At 58.9% G+C, this 22,744-nt stretch overlaps 1 protein-coding gene across 1 annotated transcript; it reads right to left on the bottom strand.

Annotated features, from left to right (window-relative positions):
• Positions 1-13,858: 13,858 nt before the first annotated feature.
• On the bottom strand, positions 13,859-22,688 carry PSMD8 (proteasome 26S subunit, non-ATPase 8). Its single transcript, XM_038382369.2, has 8 exons — positions 22,496-22,688; positions 19,981-20,053; positions 19,500-19,582; positions 18,360-18,379; positions 18,031-18,196; positions 17,304-17,404; positions 15,791-15,902; positions 13,859-15,077 (listed from the first exon to the last, which is right to left on the bottom strand). The coding sequence occupies exons 1-8, from the start codon at positions 22,649-22,651 to the stop codon at positions 14,940-14,942; spliced, it is 849 nt and encodes a 282-aa protein (XP_038238297.1). The 5' UTR covers positions 22,652-22,688; the 3' UTR covers positions 13,859-14,939.
• Between the last annotated feature and the right edge of the window lie 56 nt (positions 22,689-22,744).

Raw genomic sequence — 22,744 nt, 5'->3', positions numbered from 1 at the left:
GGGGAGGATAAACGGTGGGGGGGGGGGCTGGCTGTGCCCTGAGGGTTGCATGGAAGGGGGCTCTGGACCAGGAGGACCATAGGAGGGGCACTGGCTTAGGCGGGTCACATGAAGGGGGGACTCTGGGGATGTACGGGGGACTCTGGCCTGTGGGGTGCACAGGGAATTCAGAGGGGGTGGGGGAGCCAGTTGGGGGGACTCTGAGGGGGCAGGGAGGCTGTGAGGGGCAAGGTTGGTGGGGGGCTTGTGGGGAGGCTATAGAGGCAGGGGGGTTCTGATGCGGGCGGTCGTGGGAGGGCTCTGGGGAGGGGGCTTGCAGGGATTCAGAGGGGGCAGGGCTGGAAGGACATGGGGGTCTGAGGGGGTGGAGCTTGCAGGACAGGGAAGGTTCTATGGGAGCCTTGCGGGGGGCTGTGAGGGGGCGGGGCTCAAAGGATGTGGGGGTTCAGAGGGGCAAGGTTCACAGGACACAGGGCTGTGAGCTCACGGGGGGACTGCAGGGCTCACAGACATTCTGAGGGGGCAGGGCTCTAAGGACGTGGGGGGCTCCTGGGGGAGGCTGTGGGGGGGGTTCTGGGGACGTGGGGTTCGGGGGGGCTGTGAGGGGGCAGGGCTCGAAGGACGTGGGGCTTTGAAGGGGTTGTGAGGGGAGCTGGTTGGGGGGCTGTAAGGGGGAGGGGGTTCTGGGGGCGTGGGGCTCGTGGGGGGCTGTGAGGGGGCGGTGCTCGAAGGATGCGGGGGTTCGAAGGGGGCTCGAGGTGGGCTGTGAGGGAGCAGGGGCTCTGGGAGCACGGGGCTCACGGGGGGGCTGTATGAGGGTGGGGGCTCTGGGGGCTCGCAGGGCTCACGGGGGCTGTGAGGGGGCAGGGGTTCTGGGGGCCTGGGGCTCACGGGGGGCTGTGAGGGGGCAGGGGTTCTGGGGGTGTGGGGCTCACGGGGGGGCTGTGAGGGGGCAGGGGTTAGGGGACGTGGGGGGGCTGTAAGAGGGCGGGGGCTCTGGGGGGTAGCAGGGCGGCTGTGATGGGGCGGGGCTCGACGGATGCGGGGCGTCCAAGGGGGCTGACAGGGGAGCTGTAAGGGGGAGGGGGCTCTGGGGGCTTGCAGGAGGGCAGGGAGGGGGCAAGGGCGGGGGCTCTGGGGGTTTGCAGAGGGGCAGTGAGGGGGCAGGGGTTCTGGGGGCATGGGGCTCGCGGGGGGGCCATGAGGGGGCGGGGGTTCTGGGGGCATGGCGCTCACGGGGGACTGTGAGGGGGTGGGGTTCGAAGGATGCAGGGGTTCGAAGGGGGCTCATGGGGGGGCTGTGAGGGGGTGGGGGCTCTGGGGGCTTGCAGGGGAGCTGGGAAGGGGCAGAGGTGGGGGCTCTGGAGGCTCACGGAGGGCTGTGCGGGGGCAGGGGCTCTGGGGGCTCACAGGGCTCATGGGGGGCTGTGTGGGGGTGGGGACTCTGGAGGCTCGCGGGGGGGCTGTGAGGAGGCGGGGGCTCGCGGGGTGGCTGTGGGGGGCGGGGGCTCGTGGGGGGCTGTGAGGGGACGGGGGCTCGGGGGGCTGTGAGGGGACGGGGGCTCTGGAGGCTCACGGGGGGGCTGTGAGGGGGCTGGGTAGGGGCTCGCGGGGGGGCTGTGAAGGGGCGGGGGCTCTGGGGGCTCGTGGGGGGCTGTGAGGGGACGGGGGCTCTGGGGGCTCACGGGGGGCCGTGAGGGGATGGGGGCTCTGGAGGCTCACGGGGGGGCTGTGTGGGGGCAGGGGCTCTGGGGGCTCGTGGGGGGCTGTGAGGGGGCGGGGGCTCGTGGGGGGCTGTGAAGGGATGGGGGCTCTGGGGGCTCATGGGGGGCTGTGAGGGGATGCGGGCTATGGGGGCTCACGGGGGGGCTGTGAGGGGGCGGGGCTCTGGGAGCTCGCGGGGGGGCTGGGTGGGGGCTCGCGGGGGGCTGTGAGGGGGCGGGGGCTCTGGGGCTCGCGGGGGGGCTGTGAGGGGGCGGGGCTCTGGGGGTCGCGGGGGGGCTGGGTGGGGGCTCGCGGGGGGGCTGTGAGGGGGCGGGTCTCTGGGAGCTCGTGGGGGGGCTGGGTGGGGGCTCGCGGGGGGCTGTGAGGGGGCGAGGCTCTGGGAGCTCGCGGGGGGGCTGGGTGGGGGCTTGCGGGGGGGGCTGTGAGGGGGCGGGGGCTCTGGGGGCTCGCGGGGGGCTGGGTGGGGGCTCGCGGGGGGCTGTGAGGGGCGGGGGCTCTGGGGGCTCGCAGGGGGCTGTGAGGGGACGGGGGCTCTGGGGGCTTGCGGGGGGGCTGGGTGGGGGCTCGCGGGGGGCTGCGAGGGGGCGGGGCTCTGGGAGCTCGCGGGGGGGCTGGGTGGGGGCTCGCGGGGGGGCTGTGAGGGGCGGGGGCTCTGGGGGCTTGCGGGGGGGCTGGGTGGGGGCTCACGGGGGGCTGCGAGGGGGCGGGGCTCTGGGAGCTCGCGGGGGGGCTGGGTGGGGGCTCGCGGGGGGGCTGTGAGGGGCGGGGGCTCTGGGGGCTCGCAGGGGGCTGTGAGGGGATGGGGGCTCTGGGGCTCGCGGGGGGGCTGTGAGGGGGCGGGGCTCTGGGGGTCGCGGGGGGGGCTGTGAGGGGGCGGGGCTCTGGGAGCTCGCGGGGGCTGGGTGCGGGCTCGCGGGGGGGCTGTGAGGGGGCGGGGGCTCTGGGGGCTCACAGGGGGGCTGTGAGGGGGCGGGTCTCTGGGAGCTCGTGGGGGGGCTGGGTGGGGGCTCGCGGGGGGCTGTGAGGGGGCGAGGCTCTGGGAGCTCGCGGGGGGGCTGGGTGGGGGCTCGCGGGGGGGGCTGTGAGGGGGCGGGGGCTCTGGGGGCTCGCGGGGGCTGGGTGGGGGCTCGCGGGGGGGCTGTGAGGGGGCGGGGCTCTGGGGGTCGCGGGGGGGCTGTGAGGGGGCGGGGCTCTGGGAGCTCGCGGGGGCTGGGTGGGGGCTCGCGGGGGGGCTGTGAGGGGGCGGGGGCTCTGGGGGCTCGCAGGGGGGCTGTGAGGGGGCGGGTCTCTGGGAGCTCGTGGGGGGGCTGGGTGGGGGCTCGCGGGGGGCTGTGAGGGGGCGAGGCTCTGGGAGCTCGCGGGGGGGCTGGGTGGGGGCTCGCGGGGGGGCTGTGAGGGGGCGGGGGCTCTGGGGGCTCGCGGGGGCTGGGTGGGGGCTCGCGGGGGGGGCTGTGAGGGGCGGGGGCTCTGGGGGCTCGCAGGGGGCTGTGAGGGGATGGGGGCTCTGGGGGCTCGCGGGGGGCTGTAAGGGGGCGGGGGCTCTGGGGGCTCGCGGGGGGCTGCGAGGGGGCTGGGTGGGGGCTCGCGGGGGGGCTGTGAGGGGCGGGGGCTCTGGGGGCTCGCAGGGGGCTGTGAGGGGGCGAGGCTCTGGGAGCTCGCGGGGGGGCTGGGTGGGGGCTCGCGGGGGGGCTGTGAGGGGGTGGGGGCTCTGGGGGCTCGCGGGGGGGCTGGGTGGGGGCTCGCGGGGGGGCTGTGAGGGGGCGGGGCTCTGGGAGCTCGCAGGTGGGCTGGGTGGGGGCTCGCGGGGGGGCTGAGAGATGGCGGGGGCTCTGGGGGCTCGCGGGGGGCTGTGAGGGGGCGGGGCTCTGGGAGCTCGCGGGGGGGCTGTGAGGGGGTGGGGGCTCTGGGGGCTCGCGGGGGGCTGTGAGGGGGCGGGGCTCTGGGGGCTCGCGGGGGGGGCTGGGTGGGGGCTCGCGGGGGGGCTGTGAGGGGCGGGGGCTCTGGGGGCTCGCGGGGGGCTGTGAGGGGGCGAGGCTCTGGGAGCTCACGGGGGGGCTGGGTGGGGGCTCGCGGGGGGGCTGTGAGGGGGCGGGGGCTCTGGGGGCTCGCGGGGGGGCTGGGTGGGGGCTCGCGGGGGGGCTGTGAGGGGGCGGGGCTCTGGGAGCTCGCAGGTGGGCTGGGTGGGGGCTCGCGGGGGGGCTGAGAGATGGCGGGGGCTCTGGGGGCTCGCGGGGGGCTGTGAGGGGGCGGGGCTCTGGGAGCTCGCGGGGGGCTGTGAGGGGGCGGGGCTCTGGGGGCTCGCGGGGGGGCTGGGTGGGGGCTCGCGGGGGGCTGTGAGGGGGCGAGGCTCTGGGGGCTCGCGGGGGGGCTGGGTGGGGGCTCGCGGGGGGGCTGTGAGGGGGCGGAGGCTCTGGGGGCTCGCGGGGGGGCTGGGTGGGGGCTCGCGGGGGGGCTGTGAGGGGCGGGGGCTCTGGGGGCTCGCAGGGGGCTGTGAGGGGATGGGGGCTCTGGGGCTTGCGGGGGGGCTGGGTGGGGGCTCGCGGGGGGGCTGTGAGGGGCGGGGGCTCTGGGGGCTCGCAGGGGGCTGTGAGGGGATGGGGGCTCTGGGGCTTGCGGGGGGGCTGTGAGGGGGCGGGGCTCTGGGGGCTCGCGGGGGGTCTGGGTGGGGGCTCGCGGGGGGCTGTGAGGGGGCGGGGGCTCTGGGGGCTCGCGGGGGGGCTGTGAGGGGGCGGGGCTCTGGGGGCTCGCGGGGGGCTGTGCTCGAAGGACGCGGGGGGGTTCCCAGGGGGCTCGCGGCCGTTGGGTTCCAGCCCCCGGCGGTTCTGGCCCGACCCGACCCGGGCGCTCCCTGCACCGCCGGACAGAGCCCCCCCCGCCGGGCGGTGAGTGCGGGGGAGGGGTCCGGGGGGAGGGGGCAGGGGCATTGAGTGGGGGAGGGGTCAGAGGGGAGGGGGCAGGGGCATTGAGTGGGGGAGGGGTCAGACGGGAGGGGGCAGGGGCTTTGAGTGGGGGAGGGGTCGGACGGAAGGGGTTGGGGCAGTAAGTGGGGGAGGGGTTGGAGGGGAGGGGTTAGGGGGCATTAGCTGGGGGAGGGGTCCGGGGGGAGGGGGCAGGGGCATTGAGTGGGGGAGGGGTCAGAGGGGAGGGGGCAGGGGCATTAACTGGGGGAGGGGTCAGAGGGGAGGGGGCAGGGGCATTGAGTGGGGGAGGGGTCAGAGGGGAGGGGGCAGGGGCATTAACTGGGGGAGGGGTCAGAGAGGAGGGGGCAGGGGCATTGAGTGGGGGAGGGGTTAGGGGGTATTAACCAGAGGAGGGGTGGGAGGGGAGGGGTCATTTACTGGGAGAAGGGTCGGACGGAAGGGGTTGGGGCAGTAACCGGGGGAGGGGTTGGGGCAGTAACCGGGGGAGGGATCGGGGACATTATTCTGGGGGGGCAGGAAGGGGACATTTTCTGGAGAGGGGGTCAGGGGCGCTAACCGTGGGTCGGCGGTTCTGAGGCAGGGCAGGGAACTGGGCTCAGGCTGTCTGCGTTTGGGGCAGTACCCAGGGGGCAGGCAGCAGAAGCATTAAGCTTGGGGGTGTCCCAAGGCTGTTTCCCTCTGGGTTTGGGGGCAGAGGCAGCTGCTCAGGAACAAGCGGCTGGGGAAGATGGGGGCGGCTGGAGGAAAAGGCATTTCTTACCCCGGAGGGGGGGATGTCCGTTGAGCAGCAGGCGGTACATTTTCAACCCTGGCATCAAGACAGGAGAACGACGGAGAGCCAGACTTACACAACGATCCAATAATAATTAGCGTTCAGTGACTCAGGACTCCTGGGTTCTGTTCCCAGCTCTGTCACTGACATGCTGGGTGCCCTAGAGCATGTCCCTCACCTTTCTGTGCCTCAGTTTCCCCTCCCACTCTTTGTCTCTTTAGCTTGTAAGCTATCTGGGGCTAGGGACTGTCTCATTGCCCATCCCAATGGGATCCCCATCTCTGTTGGCCTAGAATACACATAATAGGAGTCAATACATTCATAATAATTCTGATTGATATTTAAAAGGTCACATTTGGGTTAACGGAGGGGTTGGTTAAAAACCAGCTTTTCAAAACCTAAGCCTGAGCAGAAATTGTTCCCATTATATTGTTGTTTATTTGTATCACTGTCTTGCCTAGGAATCTCTGTCAGGTCTCCACTGCGCTAGGCACTGAACAAACACACAACAAACCCATGGGCCTTGCCCCCAAAGGGCTCGCAATGTGAGTGTAAGACGAGAGACAGCAGGTGGAGACAGACAAACCGACAGGAGAGTACAAGGAGACAGACCACAGTGGTCCGAATGACGACCAGTGGTCCAAGCACGCCTGTGGCTTAACTGTTGCCAGGTTTAATTTTAATCACCAGACTTCTCCAGTTTCTTTTTGTAAACAAGTAACCCTTCTCCCCCCATTGGCAATGCAGCTCAGCTGTCCCCCCGTGGGATAACCCCGAGACAAAAGGTCTCTACCAAGCAAAGAGAAATGCAAACAACAGACAAACCATCACCTCCTCCGCAGGTTAAAAAAAAAGATGGCCTGAAGAAAGGTGAGGATTGGGGATGAGGGAAGAAATTAGATTTTTAATTTGTAACGATCTAGGGTGTTAATCGCCCATAACAACCCCGAGCTCGTAGAGTCGGGAGAGCTCAAAGTGCTGTACCAAAGCACTCTCACTATCCCTAAAACGCCCATTACCCCTATATACAGATAGGGAAACTGTGGCACAAGAGAGGGAAAGTAACTTGCCCCAGGGCACCTGGCAAGCCAGAGCTGGGAATAAAACCCAGGTGGCCTGACTCCCAGGGCAGGGTTCTATCCACTAGGCAACGCTGCCTCCCTATCTTTCACCAGCTCCTGTGATGATTATATATGGGGCTTGATGATCATTTCCCTTATGCTGGGTTTATACAGTGGAGTGGAGTGGCTGCAGTGGAGTGACTCCTGATCTACACCAGTGTAATTTAGGGTAGAATCGAATGATCTTTTTAACCCAACATTGATCCTAAAAAGTTTCTCTTTGTAAAATATCATTTGCACCCCAAACCAGGGGTGGAACCCCATTTGTAAATTCTTTGGGGGGCAGGGACCATCTTTTAGTTGTGTATTTGTACAGCACCTAGCAGAATGGGGTTCCGGTACATGCCTGGGGCGCCTTGGTGCTACCATAATATACCTAATAGCCATATAAATGTACAGTGCCTAGCACAATGGGTCCTGGTCCATACCCAGGAGCTACCGTAATATACCAAATAGGAATAAAAGGAGTCCCCTTTGCTAGAGGAAATAAAAATCTGCCTTTGAAATCAAGGCAAAATGAGCAACCTTGGGGGTGGTGACTCTGTCTCGGCCTCATCCAGTGGCCGTTGAGGTCACTGGAAAGCTTCCCCTGGATTTGAATAGGGCTTCAGATCCTGCCCCACGTTTGCATCTAACCTTCCGACTGTCTCATGGTACCTGGGGGACAGGTTTGCTGTCTTCTCTCGAGCAAGTTAGTTCACCCCATTTTCCCCCTCTGTAAACTGGGGGGTGGCTGTTGTGACCTGGGTGGCATAATTCATCACTGTTTATAGCTTCTAAGGCCAGAAGGGGCCTTGTCGGACCTCCTGCATAGCCCAGGGCATAGGCCTGTCCTGGATTAATTCCTCTTTGAACTAGAGCCGATCCTTTAGAAAAAACAGCCAGCCTTGATTTCAAAATGGCCAGGGATGGAGAATCCGCCTTGACCTGTGGTAAATCGTTCCACTGGCTAATTGCCTTTCCTGTTAAAAATGTGCCCCATTGTTCTGTCTGAGGTGCTCAGATGGAACGGTTGACTACTAGCATTGTAATTCTTGTGTATATTCCAGAAGGGCATATCTGCTCCGTTGCCCAAGTGTTAGGGTGAGAGCCTGGACCAGATCCTCAAAGGGATTTAGGGGCCTTAACTCCTACTGAACTGAAATCCCTGTGAGGATCTGGGTCTTAGCCATGGTGTGCCTCAGTTTCCCCATCTGTACAATGGGGTGTTGTGAAGATAAATCCATTAAAGATGTCAAGGAGCTCAGGCACAGTGGGACAGGGCTCATATAAGTACCTTCGGTAGACAGATAAATAATCAGCCCTCCAGGCCCAATTATGCTAGGAAGAGATAGTCTCTGCCCACAAGATTCACAGAGCTTATGGTCAGAAGGGACCCATTAGATCAAGAGTTAATAATCTAACTAGACAAGGGCAGGGAGGGGAATCAGAAGCCTGGAGAGGGGAAGCTACTTAAGCAAGGTCACCCAACAGGCGAGTGGCAGAGGTAAGTCTAGATTGCACACCTCCCAAGTCTTCATCGACTGGGCCGCGCTGTCATTCTTTTTTCTCCCGCTCACAGGATGAACATTGAACATGGGCAACGTGCAGTCGGAAGCATCCCAAGATGTAGACCCCGCGCAGGGAAAAGACAAAGAAGGCAAGCCAAGAGCGGACGACGGGTGCTTGGCTAGCACGCTGAGCGGGGCTGGGAGCAAATCGGGAGCCCTCCTGCCTCATCCCGAAACCTTTGCAGTGAAAGAACCTTCCCAGCCACTCAACAGAGAGCCGGGGAGAAGAGGAAAGCAGGCGGCTTCGTCAGAGATGGGCAAGAGTTGCTCGAAGAAATCCAAGCTCAAGCTGTCTTCCATGTGGGTTCAGAATTCCAGCAGCCTCAGCAGAGATCCAGGCCTTGGAGACAATAACTCCACTCAGGAATTGGGGCAAGGGAAGGCAGGGGAAGCTGGATTGACCTGCCTAAGTGGCGATGCCAGCTTGGGCACGGAGCCGAGCCTAGCACTGGATCTCCCAGGCACCCACCAAGGGGAACCCAAGGGCCAGAAGGTGACATCTGGGTCTCAAAAGCCGCCCCCCGAGCAAGACTTGCTGAGGTCCAAAAAGGTAGCGCCCAAGGGGAAGAGCAAAGGGGAGACTGTTTCCATCATGAAGCAAGGAGGCCAGGGTGACCTTCCAGGCAAGAGTGCCGCTGCCCCAGCGCTGCTGGAGCGGGCACAGGGGATCGGTGCACCCAAGGGCACGTCGGAGCCAGAGGGCTGCAGCCAACCGGCCCTGACCAAGACACAGACGCCAAGTTCAGTCCTGGACAACCCCGCCCGTGCAGACACTCCAAACCGCAATGATCAGGGAGGGCCTAACGATGCAGCAGAAAAGAACCCGACCAGCACAGCTCCCCCTAGGCCCCTGGCTGCATCAGGAGGGAAGAAACAGCCCCCGCCTCATGAGGAAAGCTCACCCGGCAGCCATGGTGACTCAAAGGCACCTGCCAGTCCACGCCAATCGCCCACCGGCCAGGCCAAGACCTGGGGCAGCAGAGCAAAGGAGCCCCAAGGGAGTGAGGAGGATGGGGTGAACACAGAGGGGGTGCAGGCCCTGCTGGAACATGGCCTGAGCTTCCTGTACAAGGTCACCATCCAGCCTGGGCAGGGGCCACCCAGCGTCAAGGCAATAAAGCACCGGGCCAGCCTGATCTCCTCCGGTATCTCCTCTGCCGACGCTCTGAAGCAGTGTCCCCAGGAGAAGGCCCCACCCAGCATCTCTGGGTCGCCCAAGGCGGCTGAGAAACTGCCGCTGCTCAAGGGGCTGGAAAGGAGAGATCAGGAGGGTCTCAGCTCCTTGAACCAGGCTTTTTTGGAGCAGTTCCAGAAAATGGGCACTAAGGAGCAGGCCTCACCCGCCACCCAGCCCCGGAGCCAGGCCAAGCAGCAGCTGCATCTGGTCAAGATCCTGGATGACCTCACCTCCTTCAACTTCAGGAGCCTGGAGGGTCAAAAGCCCAGAGCACCCACCCCGTACCCACAGCGGCGTAAAGGCCAGGGCAGAAATAGCCCCAGGTTCGGCTCAGATGTGTCTCGGCTCGTGTCCTTCTTGGGCAATGGCCCCAAGCTTGATGGGCTGAGGCAGGACGAGGGCCACCCACAGCCTGTCAGGGCCTGGCTGGCTGACGACACGAGGAAGAACCTGGGTCCCAACGGAGAACCCCATGGAGAACCCCCTCAACTTAGCCCTGCCTTCGTGGCAGAGCCGGAGCAGCTAACACAAGCTGGAGAGACCCAGCAGCGGAAGCCAGAGACACCGTCCCCAGAGGCAAATCCACCAGCGAGGGCTCCTGGTCTACCCACGCCAGACACACCCGCCTTGCCTTCGGGAAAGGCTGCAGCAGCCAGCACAGTCCAGCCTGGCAAAGGAGAGGACCAAGCCATGACCCTGTCTGGGCAGGAGGCTATTCCTCCCACCCCTGCCCCTCCTGTGCCGATGTACCCGGCGGCTCCCCGCCCCTCCTGCCCCGTGGCAGCTCAACGCCAGGCAGCGTTGGAGCAGAGCAGCGCATCCAAGGGGGTGCCAGGCCATGTCAGGCCGAAGGCGAGGAAACAGGCCATGACTAAGCTGCAGCCCCACTCCACGTGGCAGCCCAAGGCAGCAGCTAGCCCCACCCAGAAGCCGCAGGAGAAGCTTAAGGCCCACGGGCAGCCAAAGGCCAAAGCGCAGAAGATCAAGTCGCAGAGGCAGGGACGGGAAGCCCTGGAGCCACAGGTTGCCCCAACCGAGCCCAGCCAGGACGCAGCCTCAGAGCAGGGTCCAGATGGCTCACACGACAAGCCTCAGGCTTCCGCTCGCCACTGGCCGCCATTCCAGATCATGGATTCGTGCCCCAGGAAGTGCTACTGCAAGCACCAGGATCAGAGGAAGCTGCCCAGGAACATCTCCGCGTGGTGAGTGGGCATGGGGTCTGGATCCCGGACACCCCCAGCGCTCAGAGCTCGCTGCTCCCAGCCCTGCCTCTCTAAGGAGGCGAGTCAGTGACCCAGGCCCACATCCTCAAAGCCAATGGGAAATAGGAACCTAAATACCTGAGGATCTGGGCCTTGGAAATTGGGGAACCCATAACCTCTAGGTCGCCAGTTCAGATCCAGCCCAAGGGGGTTGTGGTTGAAAATCCCAGGTAAATAATTTCACACACTGAAATAGTTCTAGTTTTCAGTCACCATGGAACTGGGCTGGACTTGAACAGGAGGATGGGTCCATCAGTGGTCTATTAGCCAAGATGGTCAGGGAGCCAGTCCCCTGAAGTTCTGGCACTGGCCACTGTCAGAGACAGGATGCTCAGCTAGACGGACCATTGGTCTGCCCCAGTATGGCTAGCCCATTAGCAATCTCTTCAAGCCACACGCTCACAGAGAAGCAGCCTGGACTGCTGTACAGTGGCCTAGCCAGCCTAGCAGCCCCGATAGCTGGGGAGCAGAAATCTTGTCTTGCCTTGTCTCCAGCGCTCTGATCCTGACCATACCACCCCAGCTTGATGGGGAGTGGGACCAGGCCTGTGCCAGGAAAGCTTTGCCAATAGCGCTCGACCGGCAAGCCCTCCTGCTGGAGAGGCAGCTCCCCTGGCAAAAATGTGTGTTTGCCGATGTCGCTTGTGCCAGTTCCCCGAATGGAAAAAGCTGCCAGAGGTGGTGGAAGTGGCAGGGTGGGTGCCTGGGGGCAGATCAGCAATGACAGAGTGCCTGCCCTATCCAAACCACTGCCCCTGCCTGTCCTCTCATTTAACCCTTCAATGCAGGCTGACTCCCTCCGCCAACCACCTGGCTGAGCCACCCTGGGTCTCCACTGCCATCCTGGCTGGATCGCTGGTCGCCGGCACCAGGTTCTTCCTGGATTCATATGAGCAGCAGGCAGGAGATGATGACTGAGAATCCCCCAGTTTTCCTGTCAATAAACTGCATTGGGCCAGCTCTGTGGATTGGCTTCATTCACACGCCGGTCCATGTAGGAGCAGCAGCAGCAGCAGGCTGGACAGATCTTGGGTGAATTCCCCCGTGCATGACTTTCCTACCCCAGAGACAGCTGGCCTGATTCTCAGCTACAGTGGCCTCCCTGAGCTGCCCCTGGCCATATAAAGGGGCCTTAAAGTGGGTGGAAACAGGCCCCTGCTATCCTCACCCCTTATAATGCCATTTGGGGGAGGGGGAACACAACCCCTGGTGAGGGGTGAAGGGCTGCACACAAAAGTTCTGTGGGGAGAATGGAATCGGGGGTGGGAGAACATGGGGGACAGCCTGTGCCATGGGAAGATGGGGACACACACAGCCCTTGGGGACATGGGGCAGTGCAGGGAGTCCCTGAAATAGGGGGAGTGGAGGGTGGTACCCAGGGGGTTTGTGTGGGGAATGGAGGGTTGGGAAGATCCCCAGGTGCATGCAATGCGCTCAGCGGACAGACACCACAAAGCATGGAACCCTCAGGGGGAGGTGCCAGAATGTGAATCGAAGGTACATTGACAGAGCCACCAAGGCAGGAACAGTGTAAGAGGGACGTTTTGGGGCCCAGGACTGGCGTAGCAGGGGCTGCGTGTTGGGAGCGAGAAGCACTCGCAGAACCAGCCAGCGGAAGCTTGCCCAGCTGCGTCCAGCTCTAGGCAAGGGCAATCTCCAGTCTCGCTGTCCCACACCTGCTAAAACCACCTCTCAGTCTTGCACAAGTTCCTGGATGGCCTATGCAGGAGTCCCAGCTGCTCTCCATGCACACAGAGTGGCAGCACGCCCCAGCGGCAAAGAGAGAGAACGCAAGGGTCCAGGCCAAACCTCCATGTTAAACATTCTGGCCTCATGTTGCATTTTGGGTTAAGATCTTGAAAAGGGCCTGAATTTTCAAAGCACTTATCCACACGGAGAGATTTCCCAGCCCAAATATAGAAAAATAGTTCTTCTGCTATTGCTATTCCTTCATCACTCTCCAGTGCGGGCGCTGCTCCAGAATAAAAGCAGAGTAGTTACTCCTGGCTAAGTGACTTTATTCCAGAATAACGGCCCAACGGCCAGGGCCACTGCACCCCGCCCCCTACAGAGAGTTATATGGGGAGATTTCTCCCCGGCATTAAAAGACTGTAAAGCACTTTGAGAGTTACTGCTGAGAAGTGCTCGATAAGAGCTAGGCATTATTATTGGGGCTGCTCAGTCCCACAGCCAACTAGCTATGTCCGCTAGGACCCAGCAGTGCTAGTACAAACACACAACAAGGAGAAATGCCCTATCCCAGAGGAACTTACCTCGTTATTTTTCTTAGTTTAAATGTCACTGAAAAATGTGGGGGGGAAGGAGGAGAGGGAAGGGAAATTTGAATTTTTTCTTTGCAGCATTGTGCAGCAGCTTCAGGGGAGCGGGAAAGCAGTTCTCCGGTGCAATCACTGACACCCATGCAAAAAGTGTGACTTCTGACCACATAGCATTTCACACCCGCTTTGCTGGGTCCATGCTGTGAAAATCCTGCTAACCTCTGGGCCTGGCTACTGTCACGTAGCAGTGAGTTCCAAAGTTTAGTTAAACACTTGCATTGCTCCGGTCAGTGAAGTTTTAACTGCTGCAATTTGTGTTTGCTCCATTGCAACCAGACAGCAGGACCCGAGTGACAGCAGCACCCGTGTACAGGTGCTTTGGAGAGATGGGAAGCTAGTAAATTAAAGGTCCTTCAAACCTGCCCTCACAGGGAAGCAGGATGGCTGGTTTGTTCCTCTTCTGTTAATAATGGCACAGCCCACAATCATCTTCGGACTCAAGGTGAAATTCAGTTGTGGATTAACCACCTTTTGCCTGGGGTCAGCACCTGTGGTGTCTGGCCTTCACAGCACTGCACCCTTCACCTCAGTGTATAGAGGGTGGATGTAGCCATGTACAGCCTCCCCTTGGGAGCTCTGCAGGATGGCAGGACACAGCAGCCCTTATACAAACAAAGGCCGTAATCTGACACATGCAGCTTTCCCCTTCCGGGGTATACTACCCTCCCTTAGAACAATTAAGACAGCCGCCCATTGCGTTTGTATTTGATACTGAATTCCAAGGGAAGACAGAGGCCTGGTAACAAACCCACTCCCTTCTGTCTAGTCATGTGAAAAACAGAGAGCGGCACCAGGTCTCTGAAACTGACCCAGCAAAGGGGCACCAGCTGAAACTCATGTGTTTTAACTAGGAGGGGGCAAGGTAAGGTCTGGTATTCCTGAGGGGAATGTTTGGGGCAGAGTCAGGCTGCCAAACTGTTAAGGAAGCCAGCTAGGACTGCTGGGGGTTTAGATTTTAACTCTAGAAGATTTTACAAACACAAATATTTCCAATATTTATTTTATTTTTAAGTCCCACAAAAAAAACTCCTCCAGTCTGTCTGGCTATAAACATGCCCGTGCTAGCTGTAGCCAAATCTTGCAGCCTTGGAGAACCCAGAGAAAGGACCTAGCTGTCTAAGGTACTTACATGGTCCCTGTCACCGTAGTACCAGAGCCCCACACCACCCGTGAGGCAGGATAGCGCTGTGATCTCCACTTTACAGGGGGGACTGAGTCCTAGCACCTCCAAAGGTGTATTTAGGTGACGTGGCCAAGGTCACAGAGGTATTCTGTGGCACAGCAGGGAATGAAACTGGGTCTTCCAAGTCCCAGCCAAGCATCTTAAGCCCCAGACCATCCTTCCTCTATAGTCTCAGTTCATTGCCCAGAGAAACAAGATCAAACAGCGAGGAGCAGAGATTTGCAGGCTGACCTTTCACAGCCACCTAAAGTGTTAGATGTCTGCTTCCCAGTCACGTTAACTGGATGCCCGACTTTCTTCAACCTTAACATTATGCAGTGTTAAGCTCAGGGGGTTCCTTGCTACCATAACTGAGAAAATGCATTTGTACAAGAAACGATAGTTTTATTTAAACTGATATAGTCCCTTTAAAGACTCGACAAATGGAGCAGGGAACACAAAGCAAAACACTTTAATGACGGCTCTTGGGGGCTGCTTAACCATTTGTTGACTAGAATCTGACATGCCCCCTCTATCCTGCTCGACAAAGGCAGGTAGAATAGAGGCCATCACCCGTATCACAGCCTCCAGAACATGGGTGTTAAGGGCTATGAGCTGGAAAGTGGATCCTCCACATGGAGAAGAGTTTGGAAGTGTTTTAAAAAGGGTCTTGCCCTCCACCCATGCTGCTGAATGAGAGAAGCCCAGAGCAGTGTAGCCCCTAAGGACTCTCCCTGCCTACGGGACATGACTGCATAAAGGAACGAGGCAGCCTGGCCGCTCATGCTTTGTAATTGTGCTGTTCCAGAGAAACCTTTTAAATAGTTTTTAAAATGGACAGGCTGATGGGAACAGGAGTAAGACACTAAAATAACAAGGGGGCCAGAGAAAGAGTCCAGCTGGAGCTCTGCTAGACTATCATTTCTAGCTGCCTGGCGTATTCAATGACTTGTTTAGCTAACTCTGTCGATGGGATGGTGGTGTCTTCGGGTTTCTGCTGCTGGCTGCTGAAGCTGTAGTAGTTGTGTGGACCCAGAACCCAACCGCGCTAAAATAAAGGAAAAAAGAACATTAGATTTAAAAAAAAAAAGTTTCAAGCCCTCTCCCGATTTATGGGTTTCAAGGCTTTCCCTGTTGTGCATTATTTCCTCCTTACAGGGTGGCTTGAAACCCTTCCACCTCCCTGGAAGCGCAGGCCAGAATCCCAGCCATTTCAACCCTTTCAGGTAGGTTATGCCATGGGGATTTCAGGTATCTTAAGAACCACCACCCTAGCTTCTGTGTCGGCATTGGGGGACTGCTTGTGGCTCAGCAGCCTGGCTGGACTACATCTCCCATGATGCACACAGCCAAGGATTCCCACAATGCACCACTCCTTACCAAGGGGGAGGTGGTGCATCATGGGAGATATAGTCCAGTCAGAAAGCCTGGCCCACAGAGGAGGCAGGGAGCAAAAGACAGCTGAACTAAAACTCCCACAAGGCACTGTGGCACCATTTTTGAATAGAGGGTTTTAGCCAAAGTGTTTTGTGGGGAAAAACAAATAGCCCTGTATTCCCACTAGTTCTTCTGGCTAACAATCCAGCTGAAATACAAGCCAGGCTTGAATCTGGCTCAGCCTGCCAGAGCTGTGGCGGCTTTGGAGGACTAGAGGGAATAACGAATAGCAGAAATGGACTTGACGAAGCTAGCAGGTCGGGACTCTGCTGCCCACAGATCAGCTGACAGCGGGGTTCTCTTCAGTGACAGCAGATCACACACCTTCTTGGCGTATTCCGTCATTTTCTTGGGGGTGTTGAAGAACAGAACCCTGGTGGCTTCGTTGAAGAGGATTTTCTCATAAGCCTTCTCGATGCAGCCGGCGATTTCATCCCTGGCACCAGAGGGAAACAAGGTGGTCAGACCTCTGCCTTTGAAAACAGCATGAGACATATAGCAGCAACAGAACTCAGCGAGCTGGAAGTTGGGACTTCTACAGGTGGGGATGAAGGCGGCTAGGCCAAGAGGCTCTCACACATGTGGCGATTTGGAAAGCTCAATTTGAGACAAGAAAGAATGGCCCAGTGTTTAGGGGATTAGCCTGGGACTCGGGGAACTGGCGTTCAATTCCTTTAAGTCAGAGTCATAGGGTTTAAGGCTAGAAGGGACCATTAGATCAGCTGGTCTGACCTGTCTGGCACAGGCCATCAGCCCCACTTAGCACCAGCTCACCAAAATGAGACTAGACTATTGTGTGCCATAGGAGGGGCACCAGTGCCCAAGGCCCCTGCAATGGCAGTGAAGTGACTGAGATAGACCCAGATAAACCTGGCCAGGAACCCACACCACAGAGGGGAAAAAAAATCCCTTCCTGATCCAGTGTCTGGCTGAAACGCAAGCCACAGACTTGCTGTGTGAATTTGCTTGATCACTCAGTGCCTCAGTTTCCCCATTTTTAACAGTGGGATAACAGCCCTGCCAGAAAAGGTGGGGGGGGGGGGGGGGAAGAGGAGAGGATTAATCCATTACAGCCTGTGAGGTGCTCAGACACTATGGTAAAAGGGGCCAGAAAAACACCACAAATATAAACAGATACTTTAAAAGGCCCTTTGAAAAGGGGGCTCAGGTGGGTTACCCAGAATCAGTGGGCACTTAGAAGAATCTTTGCCATACTGCGGTGGCAGGACACACAGTTACGGAGAAGTACTTTCCAGTCGCAAGTATCTCCGTCCACCCTTGCATTCCAGCCACTCCTAACTTTCTCAGATTCTAAATCGTTCCATGGTTAGGCTCCCTGAGTTTAGCCCTTTCTGAGCTGTGGGCATATGTACTGGGCGGGAGGGGATGGGTGATTTGGAAAGTGCTAAGAGGTTTCAGGAAGTCTGTATTACATGCTATTTCCTATATGAGATCATTTCACAGCAGCTAGATTGTATGCTTTTTAGGGCCAGGGGTTTTGCTCTGTGTTTGTACAGCTCCTAGTGCAGCGATCCATGACTCAGGCTCCTCAGAGCTACCATAATACACCTAATGGAAGAGGAGCCCTCTTCTATAGCAGCATGCACCATGCAGCCACACTGGAAAAAACTCCAGTTTCCCCAATGCGGTCCAATGGGAAAATAAATTCCTCTGGACCGATTCATGACAGCAAGACACCGATGGCCCTAGCTCGTTAGTTGCTCTTCATCCTATCAGGTTATTTCCTGCATGCTCTGGGTTCCCTTTAACGGGTTCCCTTTAACAGCCCACACAGAGGGCGGACTGAAGCAGCCAACAGGAAAAACAAAAGACTCACCGAATGGTGTCCAATAAGATGTCAATGAAGAAAGTGTAACTCTCAGCAGGGATGTTGCCTTTGGCGAGGAACACTTTGTTGTAGCTGCCTTCCATCAAGTACTAGTGGGGGAAAGAGCAGAGATTCGAGGCATTTGTCTTGGGAGTTGGAGCCAGGCCCACTTTAATCTTAACTCCCCAACCGAGTTACTCCACGCAGGCACGTGCCTCTACCCACCGCTAAGATGCGACCATTTCTAGGCTGCAGTGTGGCTGCTGTTTAACAGTGCACAGCAACACTGGCCCAGAAGCCAGGACTCAGTGAAAAAGAGAGGGAAGCAAGAGGACACTATATTTTTCAAGGGGTAACACTCCAGTTCTACCCAAGAGCATGCTGGGAATCTTTCATAAGTGGTCAGGGCCCGTTTTACAGCTCATCCAAAAAGCTGTCAGCTGTAGCAGTACCATGCCACAGTGCACCAGGCTGGGGTGTTGGCTCACTGCTGCCAGGCAGATGCTACTTGTGTTAGTACCCTCAGGCTTTCGCTGGATGGCTCCCATCCATGCAGTGACACAGCCACGCCCTGATCCCACCCCACAGTAGGCTGGAAAGGTCAACAATGCATAGAAAAAGCACAGACAACTGTAACGCAAAGCCCTGGGCAAAAAGGGGTTAGGCCGCCAATGCTGTAGTGGCAGGGCCAGCAGCAGGACGAGTAGGCCGCGGTGGGAGCAGCAGAGGGAGCTACCTGCTCTAGCGAGACGGGGTGTTTGATGTACACGTTGGTCTGGATGTCCTTCGCTGGGAGTCTCTCTAGCTCGGTGTGGAACTCAGCCACGCGGTTCTGGGACAGCAGGAAGAGCAGGTTCAGTCCTAGCAGCTGGTGCTTGTAGGCGGAGTCTGGCAACTCATCCCTACAAGGAACGGTGGCATAATTTCAATAGGGGCCCAAAGATGTTAACAGAACCCAGTAACTGTCTAACAATAAACAAGGATCAGGCTTAGGTACCCCAAGAGCTCAGCCTGCTTAGTACCCTGGCACACACACCATTAAGCAGCCTGTTAACCTTTTGGTACAGATAAAAGAAGGAAAAACAGTGAACACGATGGAAATGTAAAGCATTAAATAAGGCTTCCATTATAGCAGCATCCCTTGGTCCCTTTCCCTCTAGCCAGAGGGTTTTTAGAAGGAAAAAGAACCCAGCTGACAGTCTCAAACGCTATCAAAGTTGGTGGGTGATAGTTGTCCTTTCCGGAAAAAACAAAGATGTTCGCGGAGATGTGCTGGAGCTGCCGCAGCTGCTGTTAAAGTCTGATCTGTTTTTATCCAGGCAGTGGCTGGGCTTCAGTGGGAGCCGGTAGAGGTGGTGATATTATCTGGCCCCTCTCCCTGGCCTGGCCATCTCTCAGGAGTAGGATGAAGGAATCCAGAGGTACCAGCTATGATGAAGCTCGCTCCAGTAGCCTCTGCCTGTTTTTGCTTATTCCCCCCTTCTCTCCTCCACCCAGTCTCTTTCTTTAAGGACCCCAAAAGAGAATGAAGGATGGAAGCCCCCTCATTAATTTGGCCACCAATTAGGACTAATTTCCAACACACCAGTTTTGGTTTATTAATTCCAGGCCCACATTTCTCATTCACCCCGGCATGCTTTCAACATAGTCCTTGAGCAATAGCAGGAAGCCTTTTGGTTCGGCCCAATTCAATTGTTCTGTTTGGCTTTTTTGCACCTGTTTAGAACATTCTTTATTAAAAGAGGACTAGGATATCAGGGAGACTTACTGGGGCCTGATTACCTCTGGGACTGGGAAAGAATCGCTCCCAGGGAACAGCACGGTGCTGCTAGTTGTGCTGTGCCTGTGTGATGGTTTTGTTTGGGGGCACCCCTCTTGGGCCTGCTATCAGAGAAAGGGTAACCCTGACTAGATGGCCCACTGATCTGAGCCATTCACTGCAGCAGGAGATTGGACCAGAGCAGTCACCAGGATCCAATCCAGCGTGGCACAAGACAGGATTTGGATCAAGGGACCACTGGCATCCAATATACCAAACTAGCTGAACCAAACCATATGTACTCCACTACCAGCAAGAAAAAGTCTGAGGAGGTCAGTACAACCGGGTACTGTATGATGGGAATGCTTCCCATCCCACAGGGGTCAGTGGTTATACTACAAAATGCTGGGGGTCCGACACTCACTTGTAGGTCAAAGTAGTAGCATTTTCAGCTGAGCCATGTATCTCTCAAACGATGGGATGTCTTTCTTCAGGATGCTCCACTGGGCTCCAATTTCAAGAATATCCCCTGGGACAGAGAGAGATGGAAAGGCAGACTAAGAGAGCTTGACTGGCAGAGAGCAAGCAGTGGGGCTTCTCACCTGACCGAGATCTCACAAGGCTCCCTTTTCTATTCACAGCACTGCAGCGACGCCAGGGCTGAACAAATCTCATTCGCTGGGGCCCATGGTCAGGAAGGAAACCTCCTCCGCCACATATAGCACTGCAGTCAGCCCCCTTCATCGGGGAGTCTGCCCTTCACTAGAAGTATCAGTCAGGAGGCAGCATATTAGACCCAGTGCATTTTGGCCATTTGCCATGCAACACAGAGACAAACTGCAGCTAAGTGCGCACAGGCTGCTACTCTAAGGGGCGGGGGGGAAAACAGGACAAGCTCCTTCTAGGGAATGCAGAGATGATACTCACTGGCTAATATAAGCTGCTGCTTCGTCAGTTTTGTGCCTGTAGTAGGCAGGAAGTTGAGCTCCAGCAGGGCTAGCTGGAACAGAAAAGCAGAGACGCGTTACACGAGACCAGACGCTAGGACAACCAAGATTTAGCATCCCACCAAGGGCTGTGGGGACCTGAACACATTCTCCTGCAATGGGGCTCACTCCAGTTACTTGCCGCACAGGTGGCCACAATGCGAGACTCCCTCAACACAACTGGTTGGCAGGCTAAGGCTGAGTATACCAAAGGCTTCGGCAACCCAGCTGCCAGGTTGGGCCCCCCCGGAGTGGTTACAGCACACTGGCGGAGGGGATGGATGGCAGGCATGCTTACACTGGCTGTACCTGTTCTGGGGGCAAAGAAGCCTTTGTTATCACTCAACTAGCCCTTTTCAGCAGTGCTACGTTCAACCGAAGCGTTAATACACACACACACACGCACCAGCCCTGCTATAGCTGAGGTGCAGAACAGCTTTCTGTTTAAAGCTGGACTCTCCAGGGCACTCAGTTCTGCTGATTGCTCCTAAACCTCAAACGCTTACAGCAATACCGGGGTTCCTTCATGTCAGCCACTTCTGGGGTGGAACGCTACAGTCACTTACCAGCTCCACAATTTTGGGCAGGAAGTGAAGAACCACCCTACATTTAACCAAGATGGCAGTGGTGAGGAATTTAAAGAGGCAGGCTGTAATTAAACAGTAATCCTGGCTGAATTCAACTTGGGTAACACCCCAATTCTTACAAACAGTCCCTTGGGATCGCCTCAATCCTACCTTAGTAGGATGCTGGAGCACTGGGCTCACTAGTGACTCGGCGGGCATGACAGCAGCACTTGTGCAGAGGTGTGTAAATATTAAGGCACAAATGGCCCGTGGGAAACACCTTCCGACTCATTGACCCCACCTCCTGCGGGATCCCACGATTCTCTCCCCCACCCCATTTCTGACACAGGGCTACAGCTCTAGGTTCCTGCCTGCTCAGGTGGAGACAAAGGTGCCAAGTCTCCTTGGAAAAAAGGCACTTTGAGGATCATTCACCAAATATCTCGGACATATTTTAAAAACGAATCAACTGGGCCAAATTCCAGCTCAGATTCCAAGTTCCATTTCGGACTCCCTAAATTCGGCTTGCTTTCAGTCCACTACAGGATTCTTCTTCACCTCCCATATCTTAAGCTGCCATGCAGCACTGCCATAGGGTTGTTCAACAGCTATCACCCCAAAGGTGGCTGCATTTCAATGGACTTTGCACACGGTGTTCTGGGACTGTTCGGTCCAAGGGACTCTACAGAAAGGCAGGATACACAGTGTCTTCTGTTGGGACCCAGACTCTATTCAGGAAGCAGCAGCCACACCAGGGCCAGAGGATTTTACAACACACTGGATACACACATTCTTCTTCTTACCTGGACTCCATGTGTACAGGACATGCTGCCCCCCAAATATGACTTCTTATCTATCACCTTCCTGATGACATTTCCCTCTCCCCAACTAACCTGCAGTCCCAATTCTCCCTGGCCTGCCTGACATCCAGCCTCACTACTCCAGGGGGGCAAGAACCCTGCCAAAGACCGAACAGGATCCCCACCAGCCTCCTACCCTGCCCTCCACCGGGGCAGTGGCAAAATCACAAGGGGGAAGCCAAAGGTGGTACAGAGGAGCAGAGATAAACACAGGGGATGGAGAGATGCCAGCCCCTAGAGCATGACAACAGGGCCCCCAATGAGGAAAAGTGGGGTGGAGGGTTCCCCGTTCAGGCATCCCAATCACTCCGCCTTAAAGGCTTCCAGGGTGCCCGTTGTGCCCCACTAGGACATTCCAGAATTTTTCTCCCCTGCCCCCACTGCTGGGCTCACCACCTCCCGCCCCCAACAAAACAGGAGCAGCCCCTCCCCGCTCCCTCCCAGAAGAGGGGGGGAGGCTTCCAGACCCACCTCTGCGTCCCCCCCCCCATTCAGGGGATTCCAGCCCCCTCCCCATCTGCAAAACCCCTCACCCAGTCAGGCTCCCCATCTCTGTGCCCCCAGCACCACCCCCATCCTCCCTCCCACTTCCCCCAGCTCTCTCCCATCCTGACTGTCAGCTCCCCCAGTTCCCTTGCCCCCCCATCCTCTCCACCAGTTCCCTCCATCCCCCACCACCCTCCCTCCCTCCCTCCTCTAGCCCCCTGCCCCAGCCCCCCGAGCCTCCCTCCCCAGTTCCCTCCCTCCCCCGCCCCTCCCTCCCTCCTCTAGCCCCCTGCCCCCAGCCCCCCCGAGCCTCCCTCCCCAGTTCCCTCCATCCCCCGCCCTCCCTCTTCTAGCCCCCTGCCCCCCCGAGCCTCCCTCCCCAGTTCCCTCCATCCCCCGCCCTCCCTCCCTCCCTCCTCTAGCCCCCTGCCCCCCCCATCCTCCCTCCCCGGTTCCCTCCATCCCCCGCCCAGTTCCCCCCCTCCTCCGGCCCCCCCGATCCCCCCCCGCCCAGCCCAGCCCCCACTCTGGTTCCCCCCCGCACCTTGAGGCGGCCCAGCGCCTCGCCGCACTTGCTGAGGTTGGGGCTCTTGCGGTTCCACTCGCCCTTGAGCTGCTCGTACATCCCGGCCGCCGCCTTCAGCCCCGCGGCCGCGTCCGCCCCATTCACCACCAGCCCGGCCGCCGCCATCGCTGCCATGAATCGGCAGCCGCGCCGCGGCGCCGCCTCCTTTACGGCCGCCGGCGCCGCGCTGCTTTACGGCCTCCCCCCCGCCACCCATGGCAACCGCGG

The sequence above is a fragment of the Dermochelys coriacea genome, chromosome 23 (genome assembly GCF_009764565.3).
Source record: "Dermochelys coriacea isolate rDerCor1 chromosome 23, rDerCor1.pri.v4, whole genome shotgun sequence".
Taxonomy (NCBI): Eukaryota; Metazoa; Chordata; order Testudines; family Dermochelyidae; genus Dermochelys; species Dermochelys coriacea.
The sequence above is the reverse complement of the archived record's forward strand: the minus strand, read 5'-3'. Positions and strand labels throughout refer to the sequence as shown.